The following is a 16,523-nucleotide window of genomic DNA, read 5'->3' as shown; positions in this document are numbered from 1 at the left end:
CTGGCTGGAAGATCAAGATGGAACAGTGGGTGTGCTTTTTTTGCCTTTGGAAAGTAACCAAATGATTCTGCTGAGTTATAGGTCTGAAAATACTTTTTCACATCCTTGTGAGAGAGGAGAGGGTAGATATTGGCAGAAAACAGCCTTTGGAAATGGTATTTTCCTGAAGGGGAAGGGGAAGGGAGCAATTTTTTGGAATAGTGAGAATGAGACAGGTGAGCAGATGGACAAGCAAGGATGAGGGATATGGGAAAGAGTGAAGCTTGTATTGTAACATATACACAAGGGAGCAGAGGGACTGCTGCCTAAAATTTGCCACAATATACAGGAATTTTCAAACTCTGCATTTCTCTAAGGCCAGCAAAAGGCTGTGTAGTTTGTTGCCAATTTTGTTCCCTGCTCTGGTTCACAGCAAGTGAACAGCATTCGACTTGTGCCAGGATCTCATGTGGTTAAGACCTGCCTGATGTGGAGGTTTTTAAAAGAAATACTGGCACTGGTGTGAATGGAAATGCCTGGCTGAAGATAACAGAAAAAAACCCCAGCAGATGAAGGGTTAAAGGAGTGATCTGTATTAATTGCTGCAGAACCACCCCATGTGTTTCATACAAATAAATAAGCAGAGGACAATAAACAAACTGAAGCCTTAGAGATAAGCTGACAAGGTGATGACCCACAGTACAAAAACTGTGAAATACCCAGATAAGGGTAACAACAGACTCAGTTTTGCCTGAAACTCTTGAGGTATGAGACACAAAATCACAGTATCCACTGCTGACGGGTATAAAAGATGCATCCAAAAATAAAGAAGAGCCCACCCCGGAGATGCAGGGAGGTGGGGATGATGTTATCCCATGTGCTTCCTGCTGCACAGGGTTGATCCTGGCCAGCTCTGTGCATGTGAGTATGTCGATGGGAGAGTGGGAGTGGGTAGAACCAACTTATTGGAATCTTATCTTATTAATAAAAAATCATCTTCCCTATCTGTAAGGTCTTGCAATGAGTTTTGTTCCACTAATTTCACACAGTAATGAGACTAAATATTCTAGTCCTGCTCATAATTCATGTAGGAGGTGGTATATACCCATATGATGGCATTTTATATGAACTCCAGTTGCCTTTAAAAAGACCTAGATAATTAGATTGCAAAATTGCTACATTAGAGGAATATTCATGCAAAAGTGAGGCACTCAACTGCTGGGAATGGTAGTCATCTGTTTAAGCTTCATGCTGCCCTCTTGTAGAAAAGCTATTGCCATCAAAATGTTTCTAATTTCCTAAATGCTCAGCTGGAGACGTGCATTGAATGCTGCCAATTATAGGTGACACTGCTGCATTTAAGCATATAAAATGCCACTAAAAAAGTACCATAAAGAAAATCAGGCCACCCAAGTTACCTCTCAAGCTGGTTTTCTGCATGAGAGGTTCTCACTGACCTGGATGCTACAACTATATATGAAGGCAGCTCTCTGCTCTCACAGAAGTCAGAAAAACTTCTGCTCTGGACACAATTGAGGTGGCTTCCATCCCTTCCTATCTGTCTCTGTTCCTGACCGTGCTGGGTGGCCGTGTGGGCTCTGCAAAATAGCCATCTCTGCCCAGTGAGAGCTTAGGGACAGCTGTGCTGCTGTCAGTGCAAGGGGCATGTTTCCTGGTTGCCTTTTGCTCTTTTTGGTGGACTTGTGGGGAGAAAAAAAAAAATGCTTGTGAAGCATTCCAGGGTGATAGTAGTGAGGGCAGAGAAAAGCTATCCAGGAGGGTAATATGTCTGTATTCTTAAAATCAGGATATAGAAGTGACACTGAGAAACAGAGTGCTGAATGAACGCTGTTGGTTGTATCACTCCTTCAGTGATGGAGGAGGACATGGGAGAGCCCTGTGAGCAGCAGTAGTATCATGGGATTGAGTAAAATATACTTTACACAACTAAGAAGTTTATAAATTGAAGATATCCAGCCATATAAATGTGTCTTTGCTTACTCCTGCTCAACTGTGCTGTTTTCCTCATCTCTTCACAGCCACCCTGTTTGAAAGGGTGGGTTGTGCAGGTGAGTTTCTGGTTCCTTGTACCTGCCTGCTGCTGTGCTCCTGGTCTGATGCTGTGGATGCTGCCTGCCAGACAACAGACACTGCTGCAGACGCTTGGGCTGCCCTCAAAGAAGGAAAACTCACCAATAAGTAAGTGAGAACATCTGGGGAGAACATTTTCTGTTACTTCTTAGAAGTTTAGCTTGAAGACAGAAGTGCATTGTCTTTTTTCCTCTTTCTCTCGCAAGAATGGGCAGGGGTTAGTTTGAATTAGTTAAATGCTTACAATAATGTCCTTAATCAGAGTTCAGTGGAAAGACTTGGAGAACAGTCAATGAATTTTAGCATGGCAGCTTCAAGTCTGCTTGAAAATAAGAGGGTAGTGAGTTCCTCTTACTCTTATTGCTCCCTCAAACCTAGGGATATTTCCCTGCTGCCAAAGGGTGGATCTGTTCTGTTCTCCAACAATAAAAACCAGATGATTTTCCTTCTTAAAATACCCGAAGGGGATTGCTAACACAGATCCTCTTCACTGTGTGCCCATCCTAGTGTGCACAGTCAAATCCCATCCCTCCCAGCAGCAACGAAAAGCTAATCCGTGGCATTGAAGGCACCCAGATTAACCCACTGCAGGATTAGGATGCTTGAGCTGTTGTTAGAAGATTAGTATATTTGGTTGTCAACACTTGCTGAACTTGGCCTGAAAATGATTTCCAACGAGGTCGCTGACTCTTGGGTGCCAGTTTGCCTGGCACATTAGGAAAGGCTGGAGTTAAAGCAAGTGGCTGCAAAGATTAAACTGGAGTTCTGAGTGTGCAGAATACCTTTAGGATTTAAACCTTCCGTCACTGCTGATAGGCACAAAGGGCTTTGGCAGTTTCATCAGAATTGCTGAGCTCCTGCTTTGCTGGGGAAGTGTTTCTGGAGCTTTGCCTTCTGGAGTTTCCTGCTGTTGACAGTGTGTGGCATTATGTGGGTGAGCTGCCCACAGATGAACTTGTCCCAGTTCCTGCACAGTGCAAAATGAGTTTATTTTGAGGACAGGGTCTCCACAGGGGCACCTCTAGGTAGAAAGCAATTGGCTTCCACTCCGTCCTGGGACTCAAATTGTCTGTTCTCATAACGTTTTATTTCAGCTACTAGCAGGAGGATTCATGTTTTTTTTAAAAAAAGGGTCTTACTCTTGTCAGCAGGGCAGTAATACCAGCACAGAGTCTGCTCATGCTATTTCAGCACCTTGTAAGTGCTTACATGGCTTTCCAGTGCATGGAGGAGTGGCAGTGGAGATGTGGTCCCATTGCAACCAGTCCTGCTGTTGTGTGTGAACTGGTGTCTGAGGTGCCCTGATGCTGGGGAGCACATCATGGTGCTGCAGGGAGTGTGCCTGGGGAGGGGTGGGCATGGTACAGCTCCTCTCTTTCTTGCAAAGCAGCTATTTTCCTATTTGTTTTTTTCCCTCTGTGAAATTGCAGATGAGAGCTCTCAAGAGTCTAAAGATAGACCCTTCAAAGATTTTTGGTAATACAGGGAGAGTATGTGTTTTCCTCTGTTTATCAGTGGAAAACTGCCATGCTTGTAAAGTAACTGTTAGTTGGAAACTGTTTTTCCCTGTCATGAGCCAGGTGAATACACACTTATATTTGATTCAAAGGAACTTGTCTTGAAAAGTACCAACTGCTGTCTGTGTCATGGAATTGGTTCCAGTGATTTCATTCAGTGTTGCTGCAACTATCTGGATTTCAAGGCACATCCTTTTATGAATGTGGATTGTATCATGCTTCCCTTTGTGCATACAAACTTTTGCAGCCATTTCTTGTCTGAAATGTACATAACTGCATTTGTCACTCCTCTGACAAATTTTTCTTCCTCAGCAGGCCAGCAAAGATATTCAAATGAAACCCATGTTGAAGATATAAGCCTAAAAGTTCTTTCAGTGAAGATACACTAGAGAAAGGTAGGGTCCTTCCATAAATGCTTCCTTTGAGTTTGATGCTGGTGTCTTAAATCTGTAGCTGTCCTGAGCATTCCCACTTTTGGGAATGCTGTACAGCCTAGTGAAGCAAGAGCTGTTCAATTTTAATACCTTTATAAGCACTAAGTACATTCCTCTGTACTTTACAAACATACTTAAGGGGATTTCTGTAGAGCTGCATGATAAAATAATTTTGAATATTTTATCTAAGGCCTGTGTTGCAATTTATTCTGCAAAAAACCCTTCTGAATCTCAGAACGTGGGCCTAAAGTTTCTGCCTGGATGACTGTGTGTGGCAAGAGGACAAGGCCACCACTATGGTGGCATTGCTTCCAGCTGTCTCACTGCAACAAAAGATCCATTATGGAAACACCAGCAAGAACATGGGACAGCAAGGGGTGGGTGTATGTTGGTTCTCCCACTTGGCCAATGTTTCCCACATGCAGAACTTACCTGGATTTGGATCAGCATGGACCTGGCTGACCAACTGGTCTGTATTCAGTGAAGGATTTCAAGCCACCCATTCGTTGGATGGAAACGTAATGTCTGACATCATGCTAAGGTAGTCTGGACTATCTGATGAGCAAACACACACACATATATATTCACTACATATATACACAAGTAGGCCATAAATAAGACATGGTCCAGTGTGGAAAACGGTGCACTGTAGATTTTAATATACTAGGAAGAGAGGCCATATAGTGGCTCTTCTTGTATTTCAGCCCATGCTTGATGTAACAAGAGCTTATAAACTTGTAACCTGAAGGGAGTTTCTAGGACAGGGGCAGAGTCACTGGGTTCATATCTGGGGGATACGCAAAGTGAAAAAAGGAGAGAAAAATGCAAATGCCACCCTGCTGTGAGCTCACGCCTTTGTCTTCTTCAAGGAACAGGTTATGTATGAGCAGCTCTGGCTAGTAAGAAATGATCATACTTAAGCCACTGGTTTCCACATCAGAATACCTTCGAAGGGTGGACCTCAGAATACCTTCAAAGGGTGGACCTCACACCTACACTGATAAATAGGCGAGGACAGTGCTGGCTGGATGCCCTGCAGTTCCCACTGCTGGATAATCCATGTTCACACAGGCTTTGCACACCTATCTGAATGGCCAAGGAAGCTCCAGCTGGGTTAATTCCCAGTCCTATGATGTTGTTTCCAATGGGTGAGGATAAGTGCCAGTTAATCACTGCCTTTATATTTGAGATGGGGCAGATCCCAGCAAGACTGTCTGCTTGGTAGGCACTGTAGCTACATAAGGTAAATAACATTTCGATGCTGAAGAATATTTTAAATTGGGTATAAAAGTTTTAATTTGAGAGGAAACAATCAGAAATATAAAATGAAAGGGATGGATGTGGTGAGCCTGTGGTTCTGTAGCAGACAGAGGTGCAGGTGGAGGCTGATCAGGTAGCACGGCTTCCACTGCTTCTGTGGGATGGGCTTGCACTGGTGGGGGGGGGGCAGGAGCCTTTTCCATATTTAAGAACAAAAATTTACCTGTGAACCAATCTCCATCTGTTGCTATAGGAAGATCTGTAGCTGCTCACAGGATCCAGACCTTGCTGTGTTGTTAATGGTTAGACTGGATCTTAGAGGTCTTTTTCAGCCTAAACTTTTCTGTGGTTCTGTGTGTTACATCTGGGTGTTCATCCCTGGAAGTGTTAGGGCCAGGTTGGATGGGACTTTGAGCAAACTGGTCTAAGTAGAAGGTGTCCCTGCCTACGGCAGGGAGGTCGGAGCTAAATGATTCCTAATGTCCCTTCAAATGCAAACCATTTTATGATCTCCATCTTTCCCAAACCCCAAATCCAGGCTGTTTCTCCAGCACCCTCGGCCAGCATCCCCTCTCCCACTCCGGAGTGCTGATTCTGAGATACAATATTTTGCATTAAGTGCTCAGTTTCCCCCCTCCTGGCAGAAATGGGGAAGGACAAAGCAGGCAAGAGCCCAGAGCACGCACTCATTAGCTTCTGTCTGCCAACAAGTTTGGGATCATGCAGTGTTATATGCAATGTCTGGCTGTTATAAAAGGCTTTGGTTAAGTAATCACATCTCTCTTGCATAAGTGCTTGTTTTTGGGAGGCTTTAGCCAATTGGAGGCTGCAGCAGCTCACAGACAGAAAGTATGTCTAACTACTGTGATACTTTCTTTGCTAATAATACAAGATTATTAATCTGCTGAAAGTTGTATAAAATCTCTTTAGATAAGATTAGGCGGCGGAGACTCCCCAGCGCTGCTTGTAGCTGAACTCAGCTGTAACACTGCCAAAAATCCTGTGTGGACCCTCGTGAGTAATATTTCTGATTGTTCTAAAGGGTGTTTGTGGCTGGAAACTACAGGCAGAGACATATTGCAGATGTTTATTGCAAGCAGTAAGTTAGAAGGAGGCAGGAGGTGAGAGACAGTGGTGAAACTATTGATGGGTATAATAAGGCTTTCCTCCTAGACTTCCGTAAGCAAGCATGGGTTTCTCTGAAGATGTGCAATCAAGATTCTTCCAAATAAGCTAATGAAAAAGAAATGGGGTGCTGAAGACAATTACAGGACTGCAAGAGGACAGAGATTTGGCCTGACAGTGAGATTAAAGGACCATCTTGATCCATATATTGGTTTGGAGTGGCCAAATGTCCTATTCTTATATTTTTCCTTGATCATTGACAAGTGTACAATGATATTTTTCTCCTATGTTTTCATGGCTTTCAGAAATCTGCATGTCAATTATTTCCTGAGCCAGAAAAGATATCTCTAATAGTACAAGTGGATTTTTCTTTTCAGAATTTGCTAATCCACTGTATCTGTTGAAGACAGTGATTTGTTTTGTGATTTGACTGACATAAATCTAACTGGGATTTGATATCTTGAGTTAAATGAGTTCTCCCACATAGGATTTTAATTTTTATTTTAAAAAAAGGGTGGGTTTTCCACTTAGAGAGAATTGAAAAGGGCAAAGCATGTATGGATTTACAGAAAACAGGAATTCCCTTCCCACTTCCTTGTGACGTGTCTGGATGCAGCTCAGTCAATGAACAAAGCCCGGAACTATAAAACCATCCACTGAAGTAGGAACTGAAATTTATTAGTTCAAGACTGAGCAACCTGGAATGCCTCCAGTTGTTATTCCTGCCAGCCCTGGAAGGCATTAGAGTGCCATTGTACAGAGAAGGCAGCTCAAGTGCTGAGCTGTGAGGAGAAATAAAGGCTGTTGCCTATAGTTTGGATGTATGTATGCTTACTCTTAGAGGTGGCACAGAACTCTGCCATGATAGAACAAATTCTGGACTAATGGAAAGCACTTGGGAAAGCTCAAGTCACTACTTACTAACCTTTAAAAAAATGTAGTATGTGGATTTTACAGTCTATAAAGTTCTTGGAACCTGCTAAAGCGTTTAAATCTTATTGGCAGCCAGTCCATGAGGAGGTAATACCACCATGAAAGGAAGTTAATTTGTAGGAGTTATGGGATTAGAGAGGTAAATGTGAAAAGTTATGTTGAACTAAAAGGCACTTGGCTGCAAGGCCAAGACTTCAATATTTTCATATTTGCTTCCTAGAGTGGGTAAAATTGATAGGCCTCTTTGCTTCAGTAAAACTGCAATAGTGATGTAAATAAGCTGGGATCACTCTTTTGCTGGCTAAGTATCTAGGCCTTAAAACCTTTGATTTAGGCAAACCTAAGCTATGGCTCTTGCACTGTGCCAGTAAGGGATGAAGGCATGGAGGGATGGAGCAGACTGCTCACTGGACAGCCAATGGCTTCCCATTTCCATTCTACCATCTAGTGAGGTCTCCTCAAACAGAGGTGCTCCCAGACCATGCAAGTCCTTTTTAGTTCTAATGAAAACACCATGAAAAAAAGTCAGCAGTTAAAATTTGGGAATTTACAACATTATTTCTAAAACAGTTTCTGTTTTACAGAACAGGAACAAATCCAGGCATCCTTTAGGGTAGTCAAACAATGTCTCTAACATGTTGCAGGGTAAGATGGATGCTGTACACAAGTTGAAGGTTTTGGTGATGTTTCTATCTCTGGCTACTTTCACGGTCATGGTGATAATGAACGCTGGAAATGCCACTGGGATATTCAAAGGTAACACAAGCAAATTGGTTTTGTTCAGAGGTGGATTTCATGCGCTGTATAGTTTGATGATATAAGGATGGGATAGATCTGTTTGTTAGCTCATCAACTGTCCACACACACCTTGTTCTGTGAAAGGTGGAAGTAGCTGGTGCATCCTCCAGGTGTTTCAGCCAGATGCCTGAGCCCCATCCTGTCCCTTAAAATCCAAGGAAATGGTCTTGTCCCTGGTGACCCTGGATCTAGTGGTGCAATGTCTTTGCAGACATTGCCCTTGTGTCCCTGCTGAGAGATGTTCAGGCTGCTGCTGTGGGTTTATAGAAGCCAGTGGTGCCATGTTTGAGCACTACCCAGCTGAATCTGCCAGCAATTGTGCTTTTTCTCTGGATTTCACACACAGCTGGCTCCTCTGGTTCTGTATAAGAGGGAAGGTGCTCGGGGTTCCCCATAGGGACAGTGATCCCATAATGGGTGTCTAAAGGGAAGCCAACTGCAGCATGTGGCTTGTTTACACCAAGGGTGTGCTTTCATCATCCCCAAACCCACTGGGGTGTGGATGAAATCTGGAGGCAGATTGAAGGGTGAGGGAAATCAGCAGTCTTTCCCCATCCTTAGGATGTAGTAACAGTTTTGCCTGCAATGACATTCACCAACACAGGTCTGTTCAGGACAACCCCTGGAAACATCTCAGACAAGTACAGCACTGATTTCACACCAGCTGGCTGGACTTTCCTCATCTGGAATGTCATCTATGCCTGGCAGCTCGCCTGGCTTCTCTACGCCTTGTCAGGGATCTGTCGAAGGTATTTTCCCTATTTACTGTTTATGGTAGAAATGAGAGGGAACAGTGACTCTTCCTTTCTGTAGTAGCTCAGAGTCTTAGCCCCTTTTCTGGGGTTTCTAGTAAGAGTAAACCCATTGCCATTTATCTTGGCATGCGAAAGGACTGCTGGAGCACCTCTTAGGCTCAGCATCCAAAGCTGGGAAGCAGTTTGGAGGTGTACATGAACTGCTCTAACATGTGAACAGGTATCAGTGTGTAAAGTGCTCTGTGAGGCCTCATTTCCACTAACTCGTGGGATTTGACAGTTTTACCTGCACTTACCCACTGCTAGATGCTGACAATCCACAGGGGCAAAATTAATGGATTATGGATCTAATGCTCTGAGTTTACTTGCTGTTAGACATCAGAGAATCACCACTGGGGAGTCTCTTGGCTTGTTGAACTGGACTTCAAGCTTTTTCTGGGGCTATGAGGTCAGTAACTGCCTCATGCAGTTCCTTGCAGTATCCGTAGTATTCCAGGATGTCTTCTGTGGGGCAGACTTACACTGTACCTCTCCTGTCAAGGGGGACCATGGACTGCTTAGATGGAGTTGTGTATCTGCTATTTTTTCATGGTTTCATCTCTCATTTGGTGATGACCAACACCAAATGAGGGTTGAGGGAAGAATGAAGTGTGTGTTTGTACATAATCACCAATCAGTCCATGCACACATATGAGCACACACAAAATACATACTCACATACTCACACAGTGATCCCAAAAGCCCCAGGAACTGGGCTAAAATTCCATGACCATGCCATTGCTGCCACCAGCAGTGGCACAAGCTTTACAGCATCTGTGGAGCAGTCCTCAGTATCCACTGTACCTGTGATGGTGCAGAGACCAGCAAGAAGTTCTGTACTGTGGGACAATGTCTGGATGGGGAAAGCCACAGGGACTGTGTTGTGTCAGAGAAGGATGCACAGGAGAAATAGTCTGATTTAACTGGAATATTTAACTCCAGTGTAGAGTCCCTGGTAGTATAAGGAAAATGAGGCCAGGAAAGTTTGGTTGGTCAGTGCAGGCATTGTTTTCCTTTCTCCATGCCCACTTTTTCCTGGCAGGAATGAATTTGGACGTGTCTTCATAAAGCCAGACTTGCTGCCAATACCTTTTTATGTGTCGTGGTGTCTGAATAATGGCCTCAATGTTGGATGGCTCTTTCTGTGGGATCGAGAGTAAGTTGCCTTTTGCTACAAATGCTTTATAGCACTCTTGTTCAGAATACTCCAGTACTTCATTTTGCCTTTTCCTCTGTGTATGAACACTTAATCACACCTGTAAAACTCTGTGGCAGGCCTTGGCAAAACATAGCCTTCATAGAAGTTTAGAGTTTTTCCATGATGTTGTCATCTTACCCATGAGCTAGATTGGTCACTGAAGTCTAAGATCTCCTCAAAGCTGCTGCTCTTCTATGTTTTTACCTCCACAGGTAAGACAGGAGCCATGCCTCTCTTCATAAATGCTCCCTGCCTTGGATTGTTTTCATAATCATGGCCACATTAAGGGCTTATAAAAGCACCACTGTCAAGAGGTGAAGAAATTAGTTGCAGTTAGGAAAATAACTTCATGATTAACAGAGTAAAACAGCAACAGCATAATGTCAAAATGTGGGCTACATGTAGTGATTACCTCTATTAAAGGCTGATCAACTTAAATTCAGTAAAGGCCAAACACTAAAGCTATGAATTAAAGCATTGTGACACCACTGAAAAAAATGTACTGTCTATTGTGTGTGCGTGTTCTTTGTCCTAGATACCTCCTTCCAGCCCTGGTGTTCCTGGTAGTCCTCACTCTTACCACGTGTGTCTCCCTCTTTGTTTCACACCGAGCCTTGAGCATCTATTCCTCGTGGTTTGTGAAGGGTCACAAAGCTGAGCTCTGGCTCATCCGCATTCTGGTAGGTAGCATTTGGGAAGCTGTGCTGTGGGTAAATGCTAAAAAATGCCTCCCTCTGCGCAGTGTTGGAGGTATCGAGAGTGAAAGATTCAATGGCAGGACACGGGTTAGGAAAGAGCTCTGCCCTGACTTTGACTTGTGCTTGCTGCCGGTGCGCACAGGCTTAATTGCATCTGCTTCCTATCGGGCACCATGGGAATGATTCAGAGCAAGGTACTTCTCCAGCTGCTACAGAATAAAGTTTTCAGTGGAGTGGGAAAACTTCAGCCCAGACTTGCATCTGGGATGGGGAGAATATTTCTTGCAGGGGGAGAAGCCATTGCTAAGGGTCGCTTCTGATGCTGTAGCTGATCATGACGTTCCTGACATTTGACCTCAAAAAATTATATATTTCTTACATGGGGAAGTGTGCAGTGCTCAAGGATTCAAATGCAGCTGTCTTTCTGAGTTTTGTGAAATTCTGGAAGGAATTGCTTTTCTGCTGTCCCTGAGAAGAGGGGTTGTTTGGCAAACCTCACAGAGAAAAAAAGATAAACACGCTCATGCTCCATCACTCCTGTTCGTCTCTCCTAGCTCAAACCTGCTACCTTGATGCCTTCTTCTTCTATCCAGGACATCTCACATTGCACTCCCATGGCTGCCTGTGTGTGCTTTAACCACCTCCGATTCCTTACTTAATATTGGGGTTGCTCAGTAAAAAAGTGGGTCAGCAGTAAGAAACCACCCAAAAAGAAAATGGGGTTTTGGTGGAGGGGGAGTTCTGCACAGAAAAGTTCCTACCAACCCTTCTGGAAATGTGCCTACATCTTTTAACACAAACTGGGAGTGGGCTCTGTCCTTTACACCCCTGTACTGCACTTCCCTGCAACACCTGTACAACACACTGCTGAGGTGGATCCCTGGACTTCTTTGGGGACTCCAAGGCTTCTATGCCTCTCCAGCCTGAGGGACTTTTCCTGCAGCTGGGTCCAGAAGTCTGGATTAACTGCCCCCAGGCCTCTGGGTCACAGAAGGCAGAGATTACCCTATTTATCACTGCTTGTCCCCTTGCTGTGCTGTGTGGCAGGTCCAGAACGGGCTGGCACTGTACGGAACATGGACCACCATCGCCACTCTGCTGAACTTTGCAGTTGTGCTGATCTACCAGGGGAACGTGTCCCATGAGAAAGCAACCACTGCTTCTCTCAGCATCCTTGCTCTCTGCCTGGTCATATGGTAAGCACCCTCATGGGTTCCCACCAAGCCTCAAAGACCCTTTCTACCTCTCACAAATGGTGTCTGTCTGTCCCTGTTTGTTTGTGGTTCATCCCTGTCCCGACACTGAGCACAAAGGCCTCTGTTATAATCCGTGGCAGATGAACTGGGACACTGGGCAGAGCTTTTCTTCCCTGACCCTCAGGAATGTCAATAAGTACATGTTGTGGGCCAGGAACAGGGTTTTGTGACTTGCATGAGCCCAACCTGCCTTAGGTGTACAGATGAGGGTGCGATATGGAAAACATATGAAACATGGCTTTATTTTCCCCTAAATCTACCTTAAATAAATAACTTATGAATCTTCTGAATTTTAGTGAGTAAAAAAATTTTGGACTATGGTCCGAAGTAGCCAAAAAAACCCCCATCCTTTGTCTAATTCCTTTCTTAGAGAATGTAAAAAAAAAAAAAAAAAAAAAGTGGAGAAAATGCTTACTTTGGTCACTCTTTTTCTTCACAGGTTTTACCTAGAAAACTTTTTTCTTGACAAGTATGTCCGCTATAACCTCACAATCTACCCAGTGGTCATAACAGCTCTGATTGGCAGCGCATGCAAGAACAGCTCGTTTTCATCCCCAATGACCAACAACATTTTCATAGGTGAATCTTTTGGACTGTTTCCAGCTCCTGCAAAAGAAGGGCAGCAAACAATTCCACATTCTTACTGTGTATTAGGGGCAGAAAGGCTTGCCACTTGAAAAGTGCTATTTATTAAAAGCAGAAATAGGGATATATTTGGAGGTATTTATTCTGCTAAGTAAAGAGTAGAGCAGAAATCACTGCCCATGAGCCTTGGGGCTGAATGCAAACCTTGTGTCTCAAGTTCAGTTCTGAGCTCTATGTGTTTGCCCCACAATCCTCCATCACTCACTTGGGTCCTCTGCTAGTCCATCTGACACAGGGTGGGCCAAGGGAAAAGCAGGGCTGGGATGAAGGCTGTGGACTTCCCATTTGCCCTATACTGTTTGGGATATGGGAGCAGTGCATAAGCTTCTGACCCACGGAGGGCTTCATAATGCAAAACCCTGCACATGCTCCTCTCCTAAGCAGAGCTCAGGCCGGCCTTAACAAGTTTTCCTGGGATTATTTGGCAGCTGCCAGCCACTGTACCAGAGCTGAGTGTAGTCATCCATTGTAAAAGGGCTTAAGCTGTCCAAATTCTGTACAATCACAGTCTGGCAGGAGCTATACCATTATGAGCAGTTTTATGCTGGCATGAAAGGGACTGAGCTGTGTGAACTCTGAATCCTGCTGTAGCAGTCTGAGATGCCTATTCCCACTGCGGGGTCAGCAGAAGGGAGCATGTTCCCACCCTTCAGCCTTCCTACTGCCACATACCAGTGGCTAAAGCTAATTTCTGGACTGGTACCACCATTGTAACCATTCCAGTACATGTTCCCTTTGCTGTAAGTGCAGCCGGAGTTCTGGTCATGTCTAAAAGCACCAAGCAAGACTTGGAAAAGCTTGTCTGCCACAGGTATGGGGGCACTGGAGGCTTGTCTCCTGTGTTCCTGTAGTAGGTGCATTTCTACCAGCAAAACTTAAATCTTAGTGGTTGAGCTTGTTTGGCTGGTAGGACAAGAATGTGCTTTTCCCAAACTCATACATGTTTCTTTATATAGTTCAACTATTCTTGGAGTGTTTTATTAATGTAATGCATTTTAATTCCTGTATCCATGAAGCCTCCCTCTTTTTAGACGTGCCTTGACCTGGAAACATTGGGCAAATTTGGCTGTATAGCAGTGAAACTCTGAGAAATACAATTCTGGGGGCAATGGATCCTAAACAGGGGATTGGGGTTTTTTTCTCTTTCCCTGAATGCCCCCAGTACTGAGAGCTGGGTTATGACAAGAGGGGTCATGTCTTTCTCTTATGGCCTAACATGCTTTTGTTTCATTTTGGTTTGTTTCTAGTTGTTCTGCTGGCAGGGACTTCCCTGATCTTTGCTGTTCGGCTGGGACTGGTCACGTGGAGACACTATAAGAGACCACTGGAAGCATCAGGAACCACAGACCCGTCAGGCACAGTGGCCTGAGACCTCTGGCATGTTGTGGCAGATACTTGAAAGGGAGAAAAAAGAATTGGGCATCTGCTGGTCGTTCCTTCCAGTATCAACTGCCTTGTGCTTTTCCCTCTTATTCTCCATCTCAAAGGCAAATAGCTTGTGTCTGCAGACCTGTTTTGCTCCCACGTTTTCTCGGACGAGCTACTTGCAGCTTTTACTCTGGAAAAGTGCAGGGAAAGGTCCTTCAGCTGAGCAGCCCTGTGCGCCTCTGTGATGCCTGAGCTGCAGCTCTCTGCTCCTGTCAGAGCAAGGAGAGCTGCCAGTGGGAGGTCTGTCATTCCCTTGGCCATGGGTCCTGAGTATCCACAAATCCTGTTGCTGTGAGCAGATCTCCTGCAGGCAGCAATTGCTTCCTTTCCTCCTTCTCTTCAGCATGACAGAAACAGATACTACAGCTTGATATCTACCTTTACAGTGTCAGCTCTGATGTTTGAGAGACAAGGGAGCAGGAGGAGTGACTGAAGACTTCTGACACAAATGGGTTGCCTTTCCCTGAGCTTGTGCTGGCTGGATGTCTCCTGCTGGAGGATGGTTTGTGGCCACTCTGGAAGGAGGTTAAATGTACAGATGAGATGGTACCTGATCTGGGGTGAAGCCTGCTGCTTCAAAGGAAGCCTGTTTAAGAAAAAAAAATAATATTTGAACCGGTAGAGCGAGTTCATCCTGGATCAGTGCCTTTCTCATGTGGTTTCAGCACTTCTTATTTGGTATTAGGAAGCCTAAAAGTGGGTTGATTGAATTGTTGGACCACTGCCTCTATTTCCTGTGCCTAATCGAGAGTTGGTGGTGCCTCACAGGTGTCTGGAAGTGTTTCTACATGGCAGGTGCTTTCAGATATTGAACATCTTGCAATGCTATTGCAAAGCTAAATTCTAAAATAATGTGTGCTATTGTTTACATTTAGCAAAAACCAAAAGCAGTGTGATGCAATTCCTCTCATCGTTCTGGCATGTTGTTTTATTTTCTAATAAATCAGCTAATTCTGCCATTGTGCCACTGACTCTGTAGATCATCTAAAGCAGCTGTCCTGGCTCCCACCTCGCTCATGCCCGGGATTCCACGGTGACTCTGACCCCTTGCTGGGATGCTCTTGGATGGAGCTGCTTCCACTGAAAACACCTTTGTCAGCCTTACAGGAGGATGCAGATTCCTATGTATGATTTAAACTCCTCTGCCCAGCACCCTGTTCATTAAGTTTCTATTTTATAAGCTCTGCCTCCCAAGAGCCCAGCTAGTAAATTCCCAGCAGCCTCTCCTTAAGCTGCCTTCTTTAATACAGTGGTATTAAATCCACTGGTGTGTGGATTAAGGGGTCCAGGCAAGGTGAGTAGCTGGTGTGAGGCTGTGCAGCAGTTAATGCACGGGGAGTCCTGGAGGGTTTTGCATCCTCCCAAGCAAGAGCATTGCAAACAGCTCCTGGACCAGGGCAGACTTTCCACAGGACATTAAAGAAAGCCTTCAGGAGGTTTCTTGGTGTCTGTACCTTATGTCTGTGCTGGCCAAATGACTAGAAACTATACCACAGAATGCAATTAATTATCTGGGGAGAGTCAACAGGGCTTCTGTAGAGGGAAGTCGTGTCTCACAAACCTCTTTGAGTTTTCTGAAGGAGTCAAAAAGCACATTGGTAAGGGTGAACTCTTTTATATTGCCACTGACTTCTACAGAGGCACAAAAGCTGTCATGAAAGTCAAAGTCCTCTGACAGATGATTAAAGCTGGGAGGCAGAGGGGGTGTTGGTGCCATGTGTCATTAGTCAGGGGCTGGATAAGGTGGTCATTAAAAACTAAAGGATTGTTTGATGATGGACAGTTATTTAGGATGCTAAAGGTAGACTGGGATATTGCAAAAAGCTCTAATGAAACTGAAAATGGGGAAGTCATTGTAGGTATGTACTAAAGGATGCTGTGCTTCACCTTTCAAGTGATGTGCTCTTTTCTGGCCCCTGCCACTTGGGCACAAGGGCTGGGGGCTCTGGTAACCATTCTCACTCAAATATTTCCACATCTGGCAGCAGTAGAGGCAAACCATATATCAGGAATGAATGGTTGGAGAGGAGTAAAATTTAGAACACCCTCCTGCCTCTCTAAAGGTGCTGTGGCACCCACATATTAGGGCTTTGTGCAGTTCTGGTCCTTGCATTCCCAGGAGACTATAAAGGCTTTGGAGAAGAGCAATGGCATCAGGGAGTGAGATGCCTCCCTGGCCATCCATGCCCTGCAGGAGCTGAGGAGCAGCTCAGCTGAGGAGTGTGAGCCCCTTTCCCCTGGTTACCTTGATATGTGTGGCACAGGGGTGAGTGCTGCTCTCAGCACTCCAACGTGAGCTGTGAGGAGAGACTCAAAGGCCTTTTTCTGAGTGGTGATGAGGTGCTGCAGCAGCACCCAGTCAATATT

At 44.8% G+C, this 16,523-nt stretch overlaps 1 protein-coding gene across 1 annotated transcript; it reads left to right on the top strand.

Annotated features, from left to right (window-relative positions):
• Window positions 1-7,456: 7,456 nt before the first annotated feature.
• LOC113956435 lies at window positions 7,457-14,382 on the top strand. Its single transcript, XM_027663049.1, has 8 exons — window positions 7,457-7,478; window positions 7,984-8,095; window positions 8,742-8,886; window positions 9,974-10,087; window positions 10,665-10,809; window positions 11,875-12,023; window positions 12,523-12,662; window positions 13,976-14,382. Exons 2-8 carry the CDS (start codon window positions 7,990-7,992, stop codon window positions 14,095-14,097), a joined length of 921 nt encoding a protein of 306 aa, XP_027518850.1. The 5' UTR covers window positions 7,457-7,478; window positions 7,984-7,989; the 3' UTR covers window positions 14,098-14,382.
• Window positions 14,383-16,523: the final 2,141 nt, after the last annotated feature.

This window comes from Corapipo altera, unplaced genomic scaffold, assembly GCF_003945725.1.
Source record: "Corapipo altera isolate COAL_440 unplaced genomic scaffold, ASM394572v1 94, whole genome shotgun sequence".
Taxonomy (NCBI): Eukaryota; Metazoa; Chordata; class Aves; order Passeriformes; family Pipridae; genus Corapipo; species Corapipo altera.
The sequence above is the reverse complement of the archived record's forward strand: the minus strand, read 5'-3'. Positions and strand labels throughout refer to the sequence as shown.